General features: G+C 37.1%; 3 protein-coding genes across 5 annotated transcripts; all 3 read right to left on the bottom strand.

Annotated features, from left to right (window-relative positions):
- Positions 1-465: 465 nt before the first annotated feature.
- LOC129302074 (uncharacterized) lies at positions 466-1,515 on the bottom strand. Its single transcript, XM_054940750.1, has one exon. The coding sequence runs from the start codon at positions 1,513-1,515 to the stop codon at positions 466-468; it is 1,050 nt and encodes a 349-aa protein (XP_054796725.1).
- Positions 1,516-3,589: 2,074 nt separating this feature from the next.
- Positions 3,590-6,905, bottom strand: LOC129310606 (uncharacterized). Its single transcript, XM_054952501.1, has 4 exons — positions 5,911-6,905; positions 4,738-5,195; positions 4,200-4,431; positions 3,590-4,058 (listed from the first exon to the last, which is right to left on the bottom strand). Exons 1-4 carry the CDS (start codon positions 6,362-6,364, stop codon positions 3,904-3,906), a joined length of 1,299 nt encoding a protein of 432 aa, XP_054808476.1. The 5' UTR covers positions 6,365-6,905; the 3' UTR covers positions 3,590-3,903.
- A 697-nt stretch (positions 6,906-7,602) lies between these two features.
- On the bottom strand, positions 7,603-16,328 carry LOC129310614 (lipid phosphate phosphatase gamma). 3 transcript variants are annotated; one of them, XM_054952525.1, is made up of 3 exons: positions 15,384-16,328; positions 12,129-12,159; positions 7,603-7,894 (listed from the first exon to the last, which is right to left on the bottom strand). In XM_054952525.1, the coding sequence occupies exon 1, from the start codon at positions 16,074-16,076 to the stop codon at positions 15,402-15,404; it is 675 nt and encodes a 224-aa protein (XP_054808500.1). In that variant the 5' UTR covers positions 16,077-16,328; the 3' UTR covers positions 7,603-7,894; positions 12,129-12,159; positions 15,384-15,401. The 3 variants fall into 3 exon arrangements, with proteins under 3 accessions (XP_054808500.1, XP_054808493.1, XP_054808486.1); XM_054952518.1 differs by having other exon boundaries at positions 7,603-12,159; XM_054952511.1 differs by lacking the exons at positions 7,603-7,894; positions 12,129-12,159 and adding an exon at positions 13,043-13,410.
- Between the last annotated feature and the right edge of the window lie 477 nt (positions 16,329-16,805).

Below are 16,805 nucleotides of genomic sequence, written 5' to 3'. Positions count from 1 at the left end.
GGTGGGTCAGAGTATCAAAGGTACTTTAGAAATGGACGAAGTTCGATGACATGAACTAACAGTCAGACCAACACAAAAATATACAGATAAAAAGCAAAACCACAGATCAGCGAGAGACTTTCTTCATTTTCGTAACATCGTTTTAGCTTCTTCTCTACAAACACATCAATTGCGGTAGCCTCCACACCACTGACTGATACAGTTTATGATAGGAAATAAGAACTCACATTCACTAAAACATGTCTGTGTTTTTTCCCCCTCCGTGTCTATGTCACTCTTAGAGCTATGGAGATTCTCTCCCGTACAGCTCCAGATGTCCGAACAGTGACTGTTTTCAGGGAAGACAACTTTTTACGACTATTATGTACTCATCTACACCTAGTATATAAATAGTGATCATCACGGGAAATTAAATTAAAATGTTATATGCAGAGTAATGGAGATGGATAGGAATTGGTTAATTAATCACAAATAATGCGGCGAGCATGAATCTGCCAAACCCAGCCTTCTCCTTTTCCAGAAATTTAACTCGGGATCGAGTTTCTGAGAGGTTCTTGCCGGCTCCGATTTGCACCTCGTGAGTATGAGAGGACGTGCAGAGTCTCCCCCTTCATCCCCTCTCTTCAAGTCTCGAGCGTTTTCGGATTTGATGACTCTACCTTTGATTGAATCTTCAAGCTCTTTGAAAAACCCAGGATTTTGCTCATCTCTCGGATCCATTCTCACTTCTTTATCGGAAATTGAGTCCATCTGGGAGGTGGGTTTATAGTGATCAGTCTGTGTTCCGTTTTGCAATTCCGTTTTCAGCCCCTCCTCTGTTTCCTCACCATTTACTGGCGAGCCCCAGAACCTAGAAGCCAGAGACGAAGATCTGTACGGTGCGGATCTACATCTAGTCAGTAACAAGGCGTTCTTCGGCGGCGTAGCCGGCACGGGAACATCCTCATTCGCATTCGCATTCACACTAGCCCGTTCTCGGAATCCCTCTTCCTCTAATTCGTAATCCTGAAGGTGCGTCTCTCCATTGTGCCTCTCCCTAAAATTCAAATGACTTGCAGCTGAATCTTGTCTGGCCTTAGTTGCTTTCCTTCGAAAACTAAATATGGGAAAGAGGCCACAGTTTGGCCAAAAGCATGGAAAATGACAGTGACAGAAACCAGGCCTGATTTTAACAGCGAAATGACGGCAAAAGAAGCCATGCCGGAGCCACCACGAGAAGCGGCGGGTGCATCCAGTGGGACTAGCGTCGCAGCGAAGTCGATTCCTTTTAGCGGCTGCATGATGATGTTTGGAGGAGCGTCGAACTCGGACTTGGCCTATGCAGGTGACCTTGGGGGAAGAGGGTTCCTGGGAATCAATGGCGGAGGTCTTCTTCCTGAGAAACATGGGGCTTGACCTTGACCTGCCCCGGCTTCGACTGGCGACGTTGGTCCTCAAGAAGCGCATGAGAGGCGGGGGAAACTTGTCGGTCCGAGCGGGACTGGAAATGGGTTTGGAAGAGGGCTTCATATTCATGGCGGGTTTGGAGGGAGTGAGGAAAGGCGACGGAGAGGGGAGAGAGAGGAGGAAGAGTGAGAAGCATAAGAAAAAGATAATGGTGTTTTGTGGGGAAGAAGCTTCTGCAAGTAAAATGATGGAAAGGCTCTATTTTTATTTCGTCGTTGCACGGGTGGGTGTCGCTGCCTGATTCCCTCTATATTCCCCCTCTGTTCGTTTCTGCTCGGTTTTACCCTCCTCTCATTTTTAGCTTTATCTCCGCTAGTAATTCGTTCCATTTTTCTCATTTAACTAATATTTAACTAGATACTGTATTTTTTTTTTTTACATAATGGTTTAGTTTCCTTCAAAAATTATCATTACTTTTATTCTTAAAAGTGTTTCTAATATGCAACGAAGTCACACTACTACTTTTGTTAATTCAATTCAAATTAGCATCTCTCTTAGCATGAGCGACTTAAATTTGATATTCGGCCAGAGAACTGTCTGATAATAAAAATACAAAATAATTATTTTTAGTTAATATGTATGATACTATGATAGCAGGGCTTCGGAATTCATAATATCTCAAAATAACAAGATACATTAAAGTCATAATTGAGACTGAAAAAAATATTGATCTAAAGCATTGCATAAAATTTATGATTTAAGAATAATATAACTCGTTATAATTTTGATATAACGTAGGTGGTCATAGATATGTTGACACTAAATGTGTAATGTGAAGATTCTGTGAGAAATGCAAGTGGCAATTTGGGCAAAGTGATGGCGAATGGGCTAGGGAACAAGACTAGTTAGTGTGATGGGAGCGATTGAGTGTGGCATCGAATCACACGTGAGAGGCCATTCATGTGTGATTGATTGATGGGGTGTTTGGAGTATGACCGCCTTCCCCAATACTGTTCTGTACTCACTGCTGCGCAATCAATCAACAATACTGCTGCTGCCCCTGGCACACTCCTTCCTCTCCTCTGCTTATTTCTTTCTCTGCTTCAAGCTGATGGCACGTCTTTGTTGCTCTCGTGTAGTGCCAGAGATAGATGAAGGCAATGCTTCATCAACATGAAATATTAATGCAACATTTGAAATTGATTGTCAGCTGTTGTCTGGCAGCACTAAATCCTTGCTTATCACAAGTTCAAGAATTGATGATACCCAGCAGAGAAATCATGTCAGTGTCCTCAAAGTCAGATCAAATGGCTTAATTCATACAATGCAACCTTCCTAAATCCTTTCAAATGCCACATCAAATGACGTTATTTGGAGGCTTCTGCATGTTTTTTCCTCGCACTCAACATCACAAATGGCGACTTCCAGAACAGAGAACCCAAAATAAGCATCGGCAAAATTAAAGCCGAAGGCAAGTGAAGTGAGCGGCTCAGAAAAGTTGAGCTAACAGCTGTAGCTTGGCCTCCGACTTAGATTCCCTTGCAGCTTTTCCTCTAATTCTTCAAGTACATTTGGTTTCTCTTGACACAATTCAGGTAAACAAAATTTGCCCAAAATAAAATAATTTTTAATGTGATATTAAATAAGCTTATTTTTCTAATTTCATAATAAAAATACGAAGATTATTTTCATTTGCTGCTTTTTTTTATATTAATTGATCAGATGCTTAACAAATACTCCATGTATCAGCGTATTACTAAAGTAAATTACAGTGTTGCGGTGATTGAACAAGTGTAGCCATTGTGTGATCAACCCGCAAGAGAACATAAAGTCAACAGAGTTCTTTGGCAGCTAGCTTCGCCATCATCGGGACTGATCATGTGGAGCAATGAATGTGAGTTTTAAAGGCATGTCCGATAAGGCGTAGGAAAACCACATGTCATCAACTACATTAAAAGTCCTAAAAGTATAAAATGGAGGCCATATGAATCCCAAAATATATCCGTATTTGAAATCTAATCCACATATTATATGGATTGCAACTTTAGGCCATATGAATCCCAAAATATATCCGTATTTGAAATCTAATCCACATATTATATGGATTGCAACTTTAAACTTGGACATCCCTGACTTTTAGTATATTGTGAAAATAGGTCAATGTTAAATTTTACTGTTCTGCAAAACTATCTGCATACGAGACTGCTAGAATTATGTATGATATATATAATTATAAAAAAACTGTCAGATGAATATACAAGCAAGGCCCAACCATTGGGTTTACTATCTGATCCAATCTAGATTCCTGCCTACTTCTGCGAATCCAGTTCTCCATTCTCTGCTTCCGTAAGAGGGTTAAGCTCGAATATTTCTCACAATTCTACTGTCTAACATATCTAGCAAGGATCTGTTTTATCCCGATAATGGTCGGACAGACACATTAATCTTCAAGTACAACGCCTTTTAATTTATACTCTCTGTTATTTCTATTCCTCCTACATATCCCACCAAGAAGAGTCATTTCAGGTAATAATTCAGGTAATAACATGCGCATGCCTCAGAATCAATAGGCCTTTTGACCCCAGCCAGGGTTTGCTTTGACTCGCAGTCCACGTTGTTAGGGCCTCTAACGCTGCTTCCCTTTTGATTAGAGCCGGCATCAGTTTCATCATCTGAAGACACAATGACCAATATTACTGACTACTGATATGCAGCATCCACTAACAACGCCTACTATGATGGTAAATAAAGATGCTTCAACATGTTGCAAGCAAACCAAGCGATATGAGGCCATAAAGGAAAGACAGTAGTACCTGAAAAAGTGGATAGAGATATCTGAGAAAGGCGTCTGACAGTGTCCTTCAGTGCCTGGAGTTCAGCTTCCTTCTCATGGATTTTGGACTGAGCTAAATGCAATTCAGATTCCAGCTCTGCAATCTGGTTTTCCTGCCGTTCTATCAGCAAATGATTTAGTCTCTGACTCAGTTCAGATGCCAATACTCCCTCGAATTCAGTTTTATAACACCCATCATCTCCAACTTGAAACTGCAAAAGAATTTCTTCGTCAAACCCACACAGAACGGCGGAAGATGAATGAAAAAAAAGGGGCACCAGAGGTGCACAACAGAATGAGAGGGTCATACTTTTTGAATCATAGCACAAACTACCCACGACAGATAAGACAAAGTAGTTTTTTTAAATATATATATATATATGTATATATAATCCCATAAGACTTCGGGAACAAAATTATCTCATCTAAAGCTGAGAGAAATGAATACTGTAAGTAAATAGGGGGCATATATTCGTGTGTGAGAGTGAGACCAACACAAGGGTATCCAGGAAATTCACCTCGTGCAAATTTGGTCCCATTTCTTCAAGGGAGGGACTGTCAAGAGTACACCCAGGAAGCTTTTGAAGTTCAAGCTCAAGTTCTGCTTCCAGTTGTTCCAATTCTGGAACCGGTTGAGCTGATTCCTCTGTAAGAGAACTGCTTCCACATTCACCATCTTGACTTGCTGCATGAAGACTCGAAGTTCTGACATATGTGTCTCTGACCTCACTGCTTGTATTCTTGAGAACCACTTCATTCCTATCACTTATTTTGCACGAGTTCAAATCATTATGGTCGACAGAATCTGAAATTATCCATGTACTTGATGATCTTCTTCTGCAGAGCTCAGATTTTAATTCCTGAACAACTTTAGCTGTTTCATCCATAGTCTTGTTCAGCTTGCTGATCTCAGATTTTCCAGCAGACATCATATACATGATTCCAAAGCCAAGTCCCTGACCAAATAAGGAGCCATCTGAAGGAGTAGAACATGACATCAAATTCATTGTTTTGAAAATGAAAAACAATTCTTGTGGCTGTAATTGTTACTCTGTTTCCTTTTTAATTAAAAAAAAAAACGAAAAACAATATGTCTCGTAACTAGCAGCAAAGAAGAGATATAAAGTATAATAGCAGTAACCTACGAGCATGAAAAATTGAAAATAACGGATATGAAGTTGCAGATTATTTTAATCGATATGTAAAACTCTAAGAATATTGCATATAGAAAAATACTAAACGAACTAGGAGTTTTTGTTGCCACTCCGGTCTAACGTTGTTAGTGGCGGTGGTGTTGCCTATTGAATCCCAGTAACACCCCCCCGGGGGGAGGAGCATGAATTATGATACAGCTGCCAAAAAACTCAACGAATTCAAAAATTAAAATATGAGGTTCAAGGACTTCACAAGGTTTAAGGCTTCTAATTATCAATCACGAACAAAAAGCCTGGTTTAAACGGAGAAAATAATTGAACCGCAAAATTGACAATAGACACGAAATTCAGATTTTAAATGGAAGCACAAAAACATTGAGAGCGAAAAATTAATAGGAAATTACTGTGGTATGATGGCATAAACGGACAACATTGATAGAAAAGTAACATCTCCATAAATCCATAATAATTCATACCAAGAGGGGGAAATTATCGACTCTATGGAGCCAAACAGAACGAGGAAATGAATAATCATACCTTTGGAAGAACAAAATCCTGTTTTGCCAGCTAGATTCTTGATGGTCTTCCTTCTCTTCAAGCAAAATGATAATCGCTTTCCATCCTTACTCTGCTCCGATCGTGCCTGTACATCAGATCTCTGCTCCATCTTTGCAATTTTGACCCCGTTCTTGGACCGTCGGCTCCTGAACAGAGGTTTCTGTCGAGAATCACTAGTCCGAGACCGAAGCCCAGGTTTCCTCAGAGATTCCGAACTAGAAAACCTGAAGATCTCGCCTTGTGTGTCGGCGTTGATTTCGAATCCAGATCCCGAACAAACATTAGGAACCATAGGGGGCAGAGAAAGTGGGTTCTCAGATGTTATCCCAGGGTCGTCGTCATTATGGTCGCATTGCTTGGTTTGAGCGAGAAAGCGGTTAGCGACGAAACCAGTGGATCCGGCAACAGCAGCAGCTAAGAGAACCTGCCACATGATGATAATGAAGAAAAGGGATATGATGAACAGCGAGAGAGACCCCAAAATTAGCAGAGGGCGGTAGGAATAGGATCAGCATTCAGCAGTGAGAAGTGGGAAGCATGGAAGTAGAGTGCAGTAGTAGGCATTGATCGAAGGGAAGAAAGCGGAAATGTGGTGTGAATGTGTATTGATGTTAGCTGCTTCACTGTCACGTGCTTCCCGCTTCTTCCCATTTTTGGTTTTGGATCTTTTCGGTTTTGGACTTCCACTGCCTCCGCTTCTGAGTCTCGGAGGAACATTTCTTGATTCCTCTACTCTTGTCTAATCGTCAACTTAATGGATTCCATGGGCTTAACTTGTCTCTCTCCCCTTCCTCCACGTGGGAATCTTTTCAAAATTAAATATTTTACTTTGTATAATTTAAAATAAATAATAATAAAATTATTTTAAAATATATAAATAATAATTTAATTTTTTAAAATATTATAATTTTTTAAAATTTTTTAAAATTTTTATATGATTAATGAATTTATATAAATTATTAAATTATCCTTATTGAAAATAAATTATTTTAAATTTTTTATTTATTGTTACATTGTCGTGAATTAAAAAAGAGTTGTAAATATTTAAAAAAAATTTGTGAATTATTTATTTTTAATAAAAGTAATTTAATAATTTATATAAATTTATTAATGACAAAAAATTTTAAAAATTTTAGAGAAATAATGAAATTTCAATAAATCAAATTATTGTTTATATATTTCAAAAAAAATTATTATCATTTTTTTATTTTTTTTAATCATTGAATGACCCATTATTGCAGGATCTACACACATGCATTTTAGGCTACGGCACTACAGGGTTTTTCCTAGCAATACATTTCAATTTTTCAACTCTGCGAGGGATTTGATTCGCGTTATTGATTTATTAGAGACAATAATTGAATTGTTATAATACTCAAGAAATTATATTTGCATCCATTGTAGATATCATAAAGAACATCTCTTTAATCAATCAAGAGACACGACTTGTGCTGTTAAAAAACATCAGACTGCAGTAAAATAAAAGAGAAAACATCCCCTGATCGAGAAGAGGTCTTGAGGTTGTCATCTGCAGATGTCACAGAAACATCACTTAACCAACGAAGTCCTTTTGAAAAGAAAAAAATGCATTTCCAATTTCACAGATTCTCATGTGCTTATTCATCTTATTATCTCCATTCAAGCCATCCAATTTACCTATTCTAATGCTAATAAGACAAACTTTCCGTATATTGAATAGTAATAGTTGTTGGCTACATAGCCCAATATATTTACAGCCTTATATAGTGACAGTACAAACCCTAGAATACATGTAAAATGTACACGTGTAATAATGGACTGTAAAAGAATGAAGAAGATGAATATTATACGAGTAAATAAAAGAGGCCCAGCTCTATTGGGCTTATATTTATGTTATGGGCTTTACTTATTTTTGAGTTTTGGTCTTAAAATTCCCCTTCAAATGAGAGTTGGGCTATGCATCAAATTGAATTTGCCTCACAACCTACAGAAATGCAAGTGAGAAAGTGCCTTGGTAAATAAATCAGCCAATTGTTTAGAAGAAGAGACATATCATACAACCAGCTCTTGATCGAGAACTCGATCACAAATGAACTACACATCAAGTTTGATGTGCTTAGATCTAGCATGGAAAATTAGGTTCGAAGCTATGGCAGCGGTGCTAATATTGTCGCACCAGGCAATCAAAGGGCGACGAAGAGGCAAATTGATCTCAGAAGTTAGGGATTGAAGCCAAGCTAGCTTAGCCATAAGGTTAGCTAGTGCACGATACTTACATTCTGCACTGGATCTTGACACAACTTGTTGTTTCTTAGTTGACCAACATCTGAGAGAGTCACTGAGAAAGACACAATGGCTACTAATAGACCATCAATCATTTGGACATACAGCCCATTCGGCATCTAAAAAATCTTGTAAGGTAATATGGTTATCTAGCTTTATGTGTAGACTTAGATCAAAGGTATTGTTGAGATAGCGCAATATTCTCTTTAATGCTTGCCAATGAATCTTCGTGGGTGAGTTAAGAAACTGGCTTAGTTTGTTTACAACAAATATAATATCTGGTCTAGTGTTAATTAAGTACTGTAAGGCGCTAATGATTTGTCTGTAAGGTGTGAGATCCCTAAGTAGAACTCTATTAGTCTTAGAGTAGTACTCATTAACTACCATTGGAGTAGGGATAGCTGAGCAGTGTTCCATGCCTGATTTCTTCAATAAGTCTAATATGTACCTCTCTTGTTTGAGATATAGTTCGGTCTCCTTTCCGTGACCTTCATTACTTAAGAAGTGATGAATAAGACCGAGGTCTTTTAAGGAAAATAAGGTATTAAGATGCTTGATAAACTTTCTAGTGTGCTTAATGAATTGCTAGTAACTATGATGTCATCTACATAGATTAAAACATACAAAATGATACCTTTCTACTTGAAAAAGAATAAGGAAGTGTCACACCTAGAGTTTATGAATCCCTATTTGAGTAAGGTACTTTTTAGCCATTCAAACCAAGCTCTGGGGGCTTGTTTGAGTCCATAAAGAGCCTTTCTGAGTACGCACACATAGTTAGGATATTTAGGATGAACAAAACCTTCTGGCTGCCTCATAAACACTTCCTCTTATAGATAACCATTCAAGAAGGCATTATTAATGTCAAGTTGTTGTATAGGCTAATTAAATGTAACAGCAGTAATAAGAATAAATCTTAGAATTGTAGCCTTCAAAACAGGGCTAAAGGTCTCATCATAATCAATTCCAGGACTTTGTTGAAAACCTTTGGCCACAAATCTAGCCTTTCTTTTCTGTAATAATCCTTCTGCATTAAATTTATTCTTGAAAATCCATTTACAATCCACAATATGTCTTTGACTAGAAAACGATACCAAGGTCTAGTACCACTTTGAATGAGAGCTTTATATTATTCCACCATTGCTTCTTTCCATTCAGCATATTTGAGGGCTGCTCTGGCACTATGAGGTTTTTCTAATAAGATAGATTTAGTTTGCGCAATACTCACATAAGGAGCCTTAGGTTTATAGATGCTAGCCTTACTTTTAGTGACCATCTGATGTTAATTACCTATTACAACAAGTTTGTTAGAAATCTAAATGCTATCTATAGGTGTTTCAATATCTTGACTTTGTAATGCTTTAATATTGACTGCATTAGAAGAATTTCTTATGGATGTTGACTGATCTTTATTGTGATAGGTGAGATTCATGCGATAGAGATGCTGGAGTCATATGTGGTGTAAATTCAAGAACTTGATCAGTGTTTTCTACATAATTGATGAGTTTGAACAAGTACTTGATTTAAAAGTGTAGAGTGGAGCAAAGAAGATACTAGGATCTACTTGATCTTTAGGTGAGCTCCTTTTATTTGCAAAACTTGATTCAAAAGGAAAATCATTCTCATTAAACACTACATGTCTGGATATAATAATTTTACTCGTAGATGTAAGGCACTTGAAGCCTTTATGAGAGTTACTGTATCCCAAAAACACACATCTAAAGGGCCTAAATTGTAACTCGTGTTGATTGTAAGGCCTTGGGTAAGGATAGCAAGCACAACCAAACACCTTTAGGTTATCATAGTTAGAATTTTTCTCCATGAGTCTTAGATGAGGTGAAATTCCACCTAAAATAGTAGAAGGTGACCTATTGATAAGTTTAGTAGTAATATGAAAAGCCTCCTACCAATAATGTAGATGCATTTTTGCTTGAGCTAGAAGTATAAGGCCAATCTCTGCAATATGCTTATGTTTCCTTTCTGCCCTTCCATTTTGAGCAGATATGTGTGGACATGAGTGTCTAAACACAATACCAGCATCATTAAGAAATTTAATGAAGCTACAATATTCACCTTCCCAGTTACTTTGAACTATTTTGATTTTAGTATCAAACTATTTTTTTTGCATAGTTTTTGAACTAGATAAATATAGGTAATGCTTCATCTTTTATTTTTAGAGGGTAGATCCATGAGTAGCGATTGCAATCATCAAGAAACAATATGTAATATCAAAAACCATTTTAAAAGGCTAGAGGGGAAGGACCCCATAAATCTATGTGTATTAACTTAAAAGGCTTAGTTGCATGTGAAATAGATAATTTGAAAGGCAATGAATGAGATTTACTAAATTTACATGACACACAAAATATAGGCTCATCTTTATGAGTAATTTTTAAGTTACATTCACTAATAACTTGTTGCAAAATTCTATCATTGGGATGTCCAAGTCTATAATGTCATAATTTTTTACTAGTGCTATAGCTAATACTATCTTTAAGTGCTGTATCATCTACTTCTTCAGCAATTAAGATTGATTCTTTTTTACTACTCTCCTCCTGAGCCTTTCTTCCTTGTATTCGAAACATGCCACTAGTCGAGTTAACACAAATACTATTTGAGTTAAACACCACATCAACATTATTATCTATTGTAACTTTATACACACTAAGCATATTTTTGTTAGCTCTTAGTATATAAAGGATATTTGCAAGCTTAATACTTTAATTAGAAATGTTTTGCATAGTGGAGGAACCTACTTTTTCAATATGTAATTTCTCACCACTACATGTAACAATTCTAAGCTTACCATTTGTGTCAACAGGATTACTAATGCAAGTAAGATCATTGGTCACATGACTAGTAGCTCCACTGTCAAGATACCAAGTATCATCTGAAACATATTCAAGAGTGGCCTAAAAAGCATTATAATTAGACGTGTTTCTATCATTGGGATTTTTCTCGCTTCCGCCTCCCTTGGTAAAGTTTCTATCAAAACAATAGAAGCATTAATCAACAAGGTGTCTGAACTTGTCACATAGCTGACATTGAGGACGCTCAAAATTGGTGTTGTTTTAGTTTTCAGGAAGAGTAAAGAAGTCACGGCCACCACGAGAGAAGTGAGCGCAGCCTCGACATCCACCACAACCACGTGGGCACCAATTTTCCCTAATAGTAGATTAAACTTGAGCAAGGTTGTGTTGAGAAGTTTGAAGCTGGGAGATTTGAAAAAGCTAACCTACCTGACTCTCAAAAGTGAGCAACTCAACTTAAAAGTCAATCCAATTAAGTTCATCAGATTCCTTGGCAAGTTGAACCATTACTGGGTTATACTTAGCATCAAGACCAATAAGTGTTTGAAGAATAAGATCAGGCATATTGATAGGATGTCCAACAATAGTGAGTTATTTTGAGATATGCTTCATTTTAGAAAGATAGTCATTCATAATAGACGTACCCTTCCTGGTACATTGAAGTTCCATGCAAAGCCTAAGAACTCTTGCCTTTGTTTGAGCTCCAGTAGGTTGTTTGGCTGCCTTTCATAAAGTTGCAGCAAAGGTAATGTGAGTCATTTGAGAAGAAATATTCAGAGTCATGGTGTTTGATAGCCAACCAAATAATATTTGATTAGCTGCAACCCAGTCTTTAAAATCTTGGGTTAAGTTTCATGTTGCCATTTTCAGTAATAAACTAAGGAGGACAAGGTTTAGTATCATTAAGGAGGCCTTAAAGCTTAAAGCCCCTGATGATTGGTAGAACATGAGTCTGCCAAACAGTGAAGTTGGTTCTGTCTAACTTGACAGAAATTCCCGCTAGAAGAGATATAGGGGTACCAGCAATTTTTCCAAGGTCTGTGGCAGCAAGGAATGAGCTAGATGCATTGCTGGATGCATTTGACGAGTGAGCAAAAGGAGATGATGTGGCCATTGGTGATTTACCTTTCTTTGCTCTGATACCAAGACAAACTTTCTGCATATTGAATAGTAATAATTGTCAGCTGTAGAGCCCAATATAATTACAGCCTTATATAATGACAGTACAAACCCTAGAATATATGAGAAATGTACACGTGTAATAATGGACCGTAAAAGAATGAAGAAGATGAATATTACAGAGCAAAAAAAAGAGGCCCAGCTCTATTGGGCTTATGTTTGTGTTGTGGGGCTTTATTTGTTTCTGAGGTTTGGTCTTGACATAATGCTAACACCGTTATTCATTTTCTGGCACCAGACTAAGTTGTAAAGGGAATGGCGGGCAAATGGGAATCAAATCCTTTCCCCTTTTATAAGATAGATAACGCCGGCAAGTTCATTCAACCAGAGAGAATAAAATGACAGGATCATTACTTTTCTACCAAATATATGTGCATATATAATCATTACGTTGAAAACATCATCAAAAAGTTCAGACCATAAAGAATTGAGCTCGAGAAAATCCTGACTTGGCTGAAATGATCGACTTGAGATTCTTGCTGAGTTGGTAACAAGTTCAATGTATAAGCTAACAAACAAGAGGAGGACGAAAACAAAGGAGAACTTGAGCGCCAGTCATGTATTCTGGCCTGTATGGTTCCTAGAACAGCTACATATTTCACATCCCTGCTTGAGTGCCTAGTATCACCATAGGAGAATCCTCAGTATTGAAACTATCACCAAGCATTAAGTTTACATATCGCACAAACACCGAAATGCCTCGCTTATAGAGGCCCCTAACTATATACAAACGGGGGCATTATTGGTCGCACCGACCTTCGGCACAAGACTGGTTTCGATAGCAATATTTCAACACCCACGGCACAACCACTCAAAACAGCAAAACGAATGATACATGGTATGAGTAGTGGACCCCAAGATAACAAGATTGTCCAGATGAACCTTACTTATATTATTATGAGTAAAGTTACAACTTCCCTTTATCACTCTAGGGAAATTTTCTTCCTAATCGTGTTTTTAAATTTGCTTAAAACAACCAACTAATAAACAAGATAAAATATACCCAATGTCTATAAATAGCATCTACATCAGCCTTTATAGTAGTTCTATAAGTATAGCGCATGCTCTGAGGCTCCCTGCACTAATATGATCAAGATGGCCCTTTGATTTCTCTGAAATCTCAGGCTTTAACTGAATGCACCAAGACAAGATGATTATTCAATAATTCCACCAACATTAGCGAAAACTTATCCTGATAGATAAATTTGGAATTGTGGCAGCAGTATACCTGGCAAAAGGAACAAGTAAAAACGCATTTGTCACAACATGGAGTAACATAATATGCAAACCTGAAAACAGACAGAAAGCCATTCCGTACACCACCTGGTTTTGAATATTTCTTCACTTTTTTACACTAGATAAAAACTTAATTAACGAAAATATGGATAGGAAAGATGTCATTTACAGGGCTTGTGATGTTATTAATGATACACAAGGAAATAATAAACTAAAAGGCCACTGTCCTCAGCATCAAAAGCCCAGAGATACTTTCCTTCCTTGAATTATTGCTATTATTAATTTACAATAACTACATCCCAACAAACACTGGGAAGTGAGATGGCTGAGGCAGGGTGAACATAGCATTTATATAGATTTGATGAATCATACAGCAGAGTCTTGCTGCTAAATCGGAGAGCTACAAATGGGATGGGAGAATTCATAATCAAAGTGCCAGACAACCATTGGCAAAGAACAAGATAATCATTAATAGATTTGAATGGTCATCTGAACCAATCGGCGAAAACTGTTTTTTTCCTTCTAAACTTTCCTTGCAACTGTCAATTAAGAAAAAGATTCTAGATTCCTTCCATGAAGGACTAAATCACGGAAATTCTATGAACAAGTGTTTCCCATGTTGTGTGCTTGTTAATAGTTTCCTTCACTTCATAAAACACCATTCTACCAATTATCACTCGCAGTTCACCCACTCTGTTCCATTTTTTATTTAAAAAAAAAATCTCCCCAATTCCATAAGCAATCTTGCAGCGCTCAGTTGCATGACTTACAAGAAGTTTCCCTATGATTGAATGAACAACAAATTACACATGCCAAACCATCACAGAACACGGCATAAATAATTTACGACATTCTAACTCTACAAAAGCATCTATAAGGTTCCCTTTCCTCAATTAGCACCCCTACATGGACTGAAAAGACTCTACACAGACTGCTATTTTCAAAGAGTTGTATGTACAAAAAATAACATATTCTTATCGCATAGAGTTTTAAACAGTTTACTTCCCATAATAAGAGTCACTGAAGAGCAGATAATAGTATGCTTGGAGAAATAATAATTAATCTTGTTTTTAACTTTTAAAAATTGGAAGGTAAATAGAAACACAAGTTTTCCTCAAAAAATGACAATTAAAAGAACCGGAGATAGTATAACACATTTTTTTAAAATAAAAAAAAATCATGCCTTTTGTTCTGGACTGGAACCAAGTGAAAATTAAAAAGAAAAGTATACTTGAGGTCAAAACCTTGCAGATAAACTAAAATTTTGCGTAATAATTTCTTTACACTTAAAGAATTAAATATATCTGCTGGGACGGGCGTTTTTGCAATGTTATGGTTGATTGCGACTCAGCAAAAGCTGTAAATATGGTCACGAGAGAATGCCACAAGCCATCCGATAAAGGGTCTTATCAACAATATTAACCATATGTTAGTTAAGGAGTGGGACGTTATTTTGGATCACATTTATAGGGGATGAATTGAATTTTATTGACCCTAGGAGGTTAATGGATATTGATAAACAGAGAGTCTAATTTCCCTTTCATTCCATAATCTCCTCGACCCAAACATATAATAACAAACAACTCTCGAGATCAAGAGGCATTGGATATGAGAGAATAAAGCACAAACGATGAATCTAAACTGCTTACCAGTAGAATTTTACAAGCTAATAGCAAAATCATAACACAAACTACTAATCATCTACAGTGGAACAACTGCCAAATTTCACGATTAGTTGGCAACACCAACAACCTACGAGTCCATCAATTAGAGCAAGAAAATTAAAAAATGATGATGATGATGATAGAAATAAAAAAATCGTGAACAAAGCCTCTTCAAAACATTATAGACACGCAGAAACTTCCTAAGCGCGAAATTCATAACAAAGCAAAGACACGAAGCCAGGACTTTGATTTTTTTTTTTTTTAACGGGAGAAAAGGACAGCAGGTTATATTCCTACGTACCGATTTATCTCCTAAGAATCAGTCAGATTTAGAGTCGGACGCCAGATTTTCTCTTGCAGCCCTGGCATTGTCATACTCAAACTTCAACACATTATGGATATGGGAAGTATCCTTAATATAGAACTGCCTTCCGAATGCACTCTCTTCAATAGCAGGGAAGTACTGAATTAAAATAGAATTGACGACCCGAAACCATGACGCGCCAAGAAAAATTCCCAGAGTAGCTCCTGCAAAAACCTGAGCCATAGTGTGGTAACCCAGATAAACCCGAGAGTACATGGTTAAGAATGCCAGAGACCATATTATAAAATTCAGGATCAAGTTGTTCTTCGAATCCCAGAACCCGATCCCTTTACTAGTCAAGAGCGTGAAGTAGACGGCAAAAAAGAACATGTACTGAGAATGACTTGAGGGCCATCCATGTGAATCGCACATCTCCAGCAAAGCACATGTCTCGGGACGTGCTTGTTGAACCGAGGTCTTGATGAACTCGTTGATAAATTGGGAAACGAGAAGGCCGAGAGCGAAGAAAATTCCCTGGAGCTCGCGACGAAAGATGAAATGAGAAACGAAGCCACCGAGACTGATGAAGACCGGGACTAGCGACACCCAGGCCAGAAAGTGGCCGAGCTGGTCACCCTTTTGGTACCGAACATGGGTCAGAGTCACGGCCTTGAGCGGTGGCGTTGCCATGGTAAAGAACAGAAAACGGTACGGAAGTCTGGTACTGGAGCTAGGAGTTGTGTAGAACTTAGACTGATCAGATCTGACACATCAGAGGTTTTGATAATTGAAGGGGGGAAATCTAGGACCAATTCAGAGTGAAACTAATGGGATAAAACACGGAAAATTATTGGCATCGAATTGCATCGTTTACAAATTGTGAAGATTCGAGGAGGGTGAAGTTCCACCTGGACGGCGATTGCTTTCAGAGAAACCAGTAGAGGAAAGGGCTAAATCCGAGTTCTGAATTTCAAAAATAAATAAATCAATAAAAAATTAAACTAAAATTATTTTTATTTTATTATTTTAAAAATTAGTGTTCCTAAAACATGTTTTAAAAATAAAAAATAATAAAAATAAATATTTTTTTATTCTCTCTTATTATTTAAAATAATAATTTCAAAACACTTTAAATTGTTTTTATTTTTTTATTTTTTAAAATAATATTTTATTTTTTTATTCTTTAAAATACATTTTGAAAATACATTATTAAATAAATTTTTTTATTTTTTTATTTTAAAAAATTAAAAACTATTCTTAAAATATGTTGTCAATCAAGCCCTCAAACTTCGGGAAAATAGCAACTTAAAAAAATACAACTTTTTTTACATGGGAAAAAATAATCAAACGGCACAAAAGAAGGGGAAGGAGAGTTAATAACAAAACGGCGCAAATAGATTGATTATGAACAAGTCTCCT

This window comes from Prosopis cineraria, unplaced genomic scaffold (genome assembly GCF_029017545.1).
Source record: "Prosopis cineraria cultivar Desert tree isolate PC_DT_omini unplaced genomic scaffold, ASM2901754v1 PC1, whole genome shotgun sequence".
Classification (NCBI taxonomy): Eukaryota; Viridiplantae; Streptophyta; class Magnoliopsida; order Fabales; family Fabaceae; genus Prosopis; species Prosopis cineraria.
The sequence above is the reverse complement of the archived record's forward strand: the minus strand, read 5'-3'. Positions and strand labels throughout refer to the sequence as shown.

Excerpts from the sequence above, each read along its gene's own strand:
- LOC129302074 (XM_054940750.1), bottom strand. The coding sequence starts at position 1,515 with ATGAATATGAAGCCCTCTTCCAAACCCATTTCCAGTCCCGCTCGGACC.
- LOC129310606 (XM_054952501.1), bottom strand. The coding sequence starts at position 6,364 with ATGTGGCAGGTTCTCTTAGCTGCTGCTGTTGCCGGATCCACTGGTTTC. Across the intron at positions 5,196-5,910 it reads AGGATTTTGTTCTTCCAAAG|ATGGCTCCTTATTTGGTCAG; the intron begins GTATGATTATTC and ends CTACTCCTTCAG. Across the intron at positions 4,432-4,737 it reads TGGGACCAAATTTGCACGAG|TTTCAAGTTGGAGATGATGG; the intron begins GTGAATTTCCTG and ends ATTCTTTTGCAG.
- LOC129310614 (XM_054952518.1), bottom strand. The coding sequence starts at position 16,076 with ATGGCAACGCCACCGCTCAAGGCCGTGACTCTGACCCATGTTCGGTAC.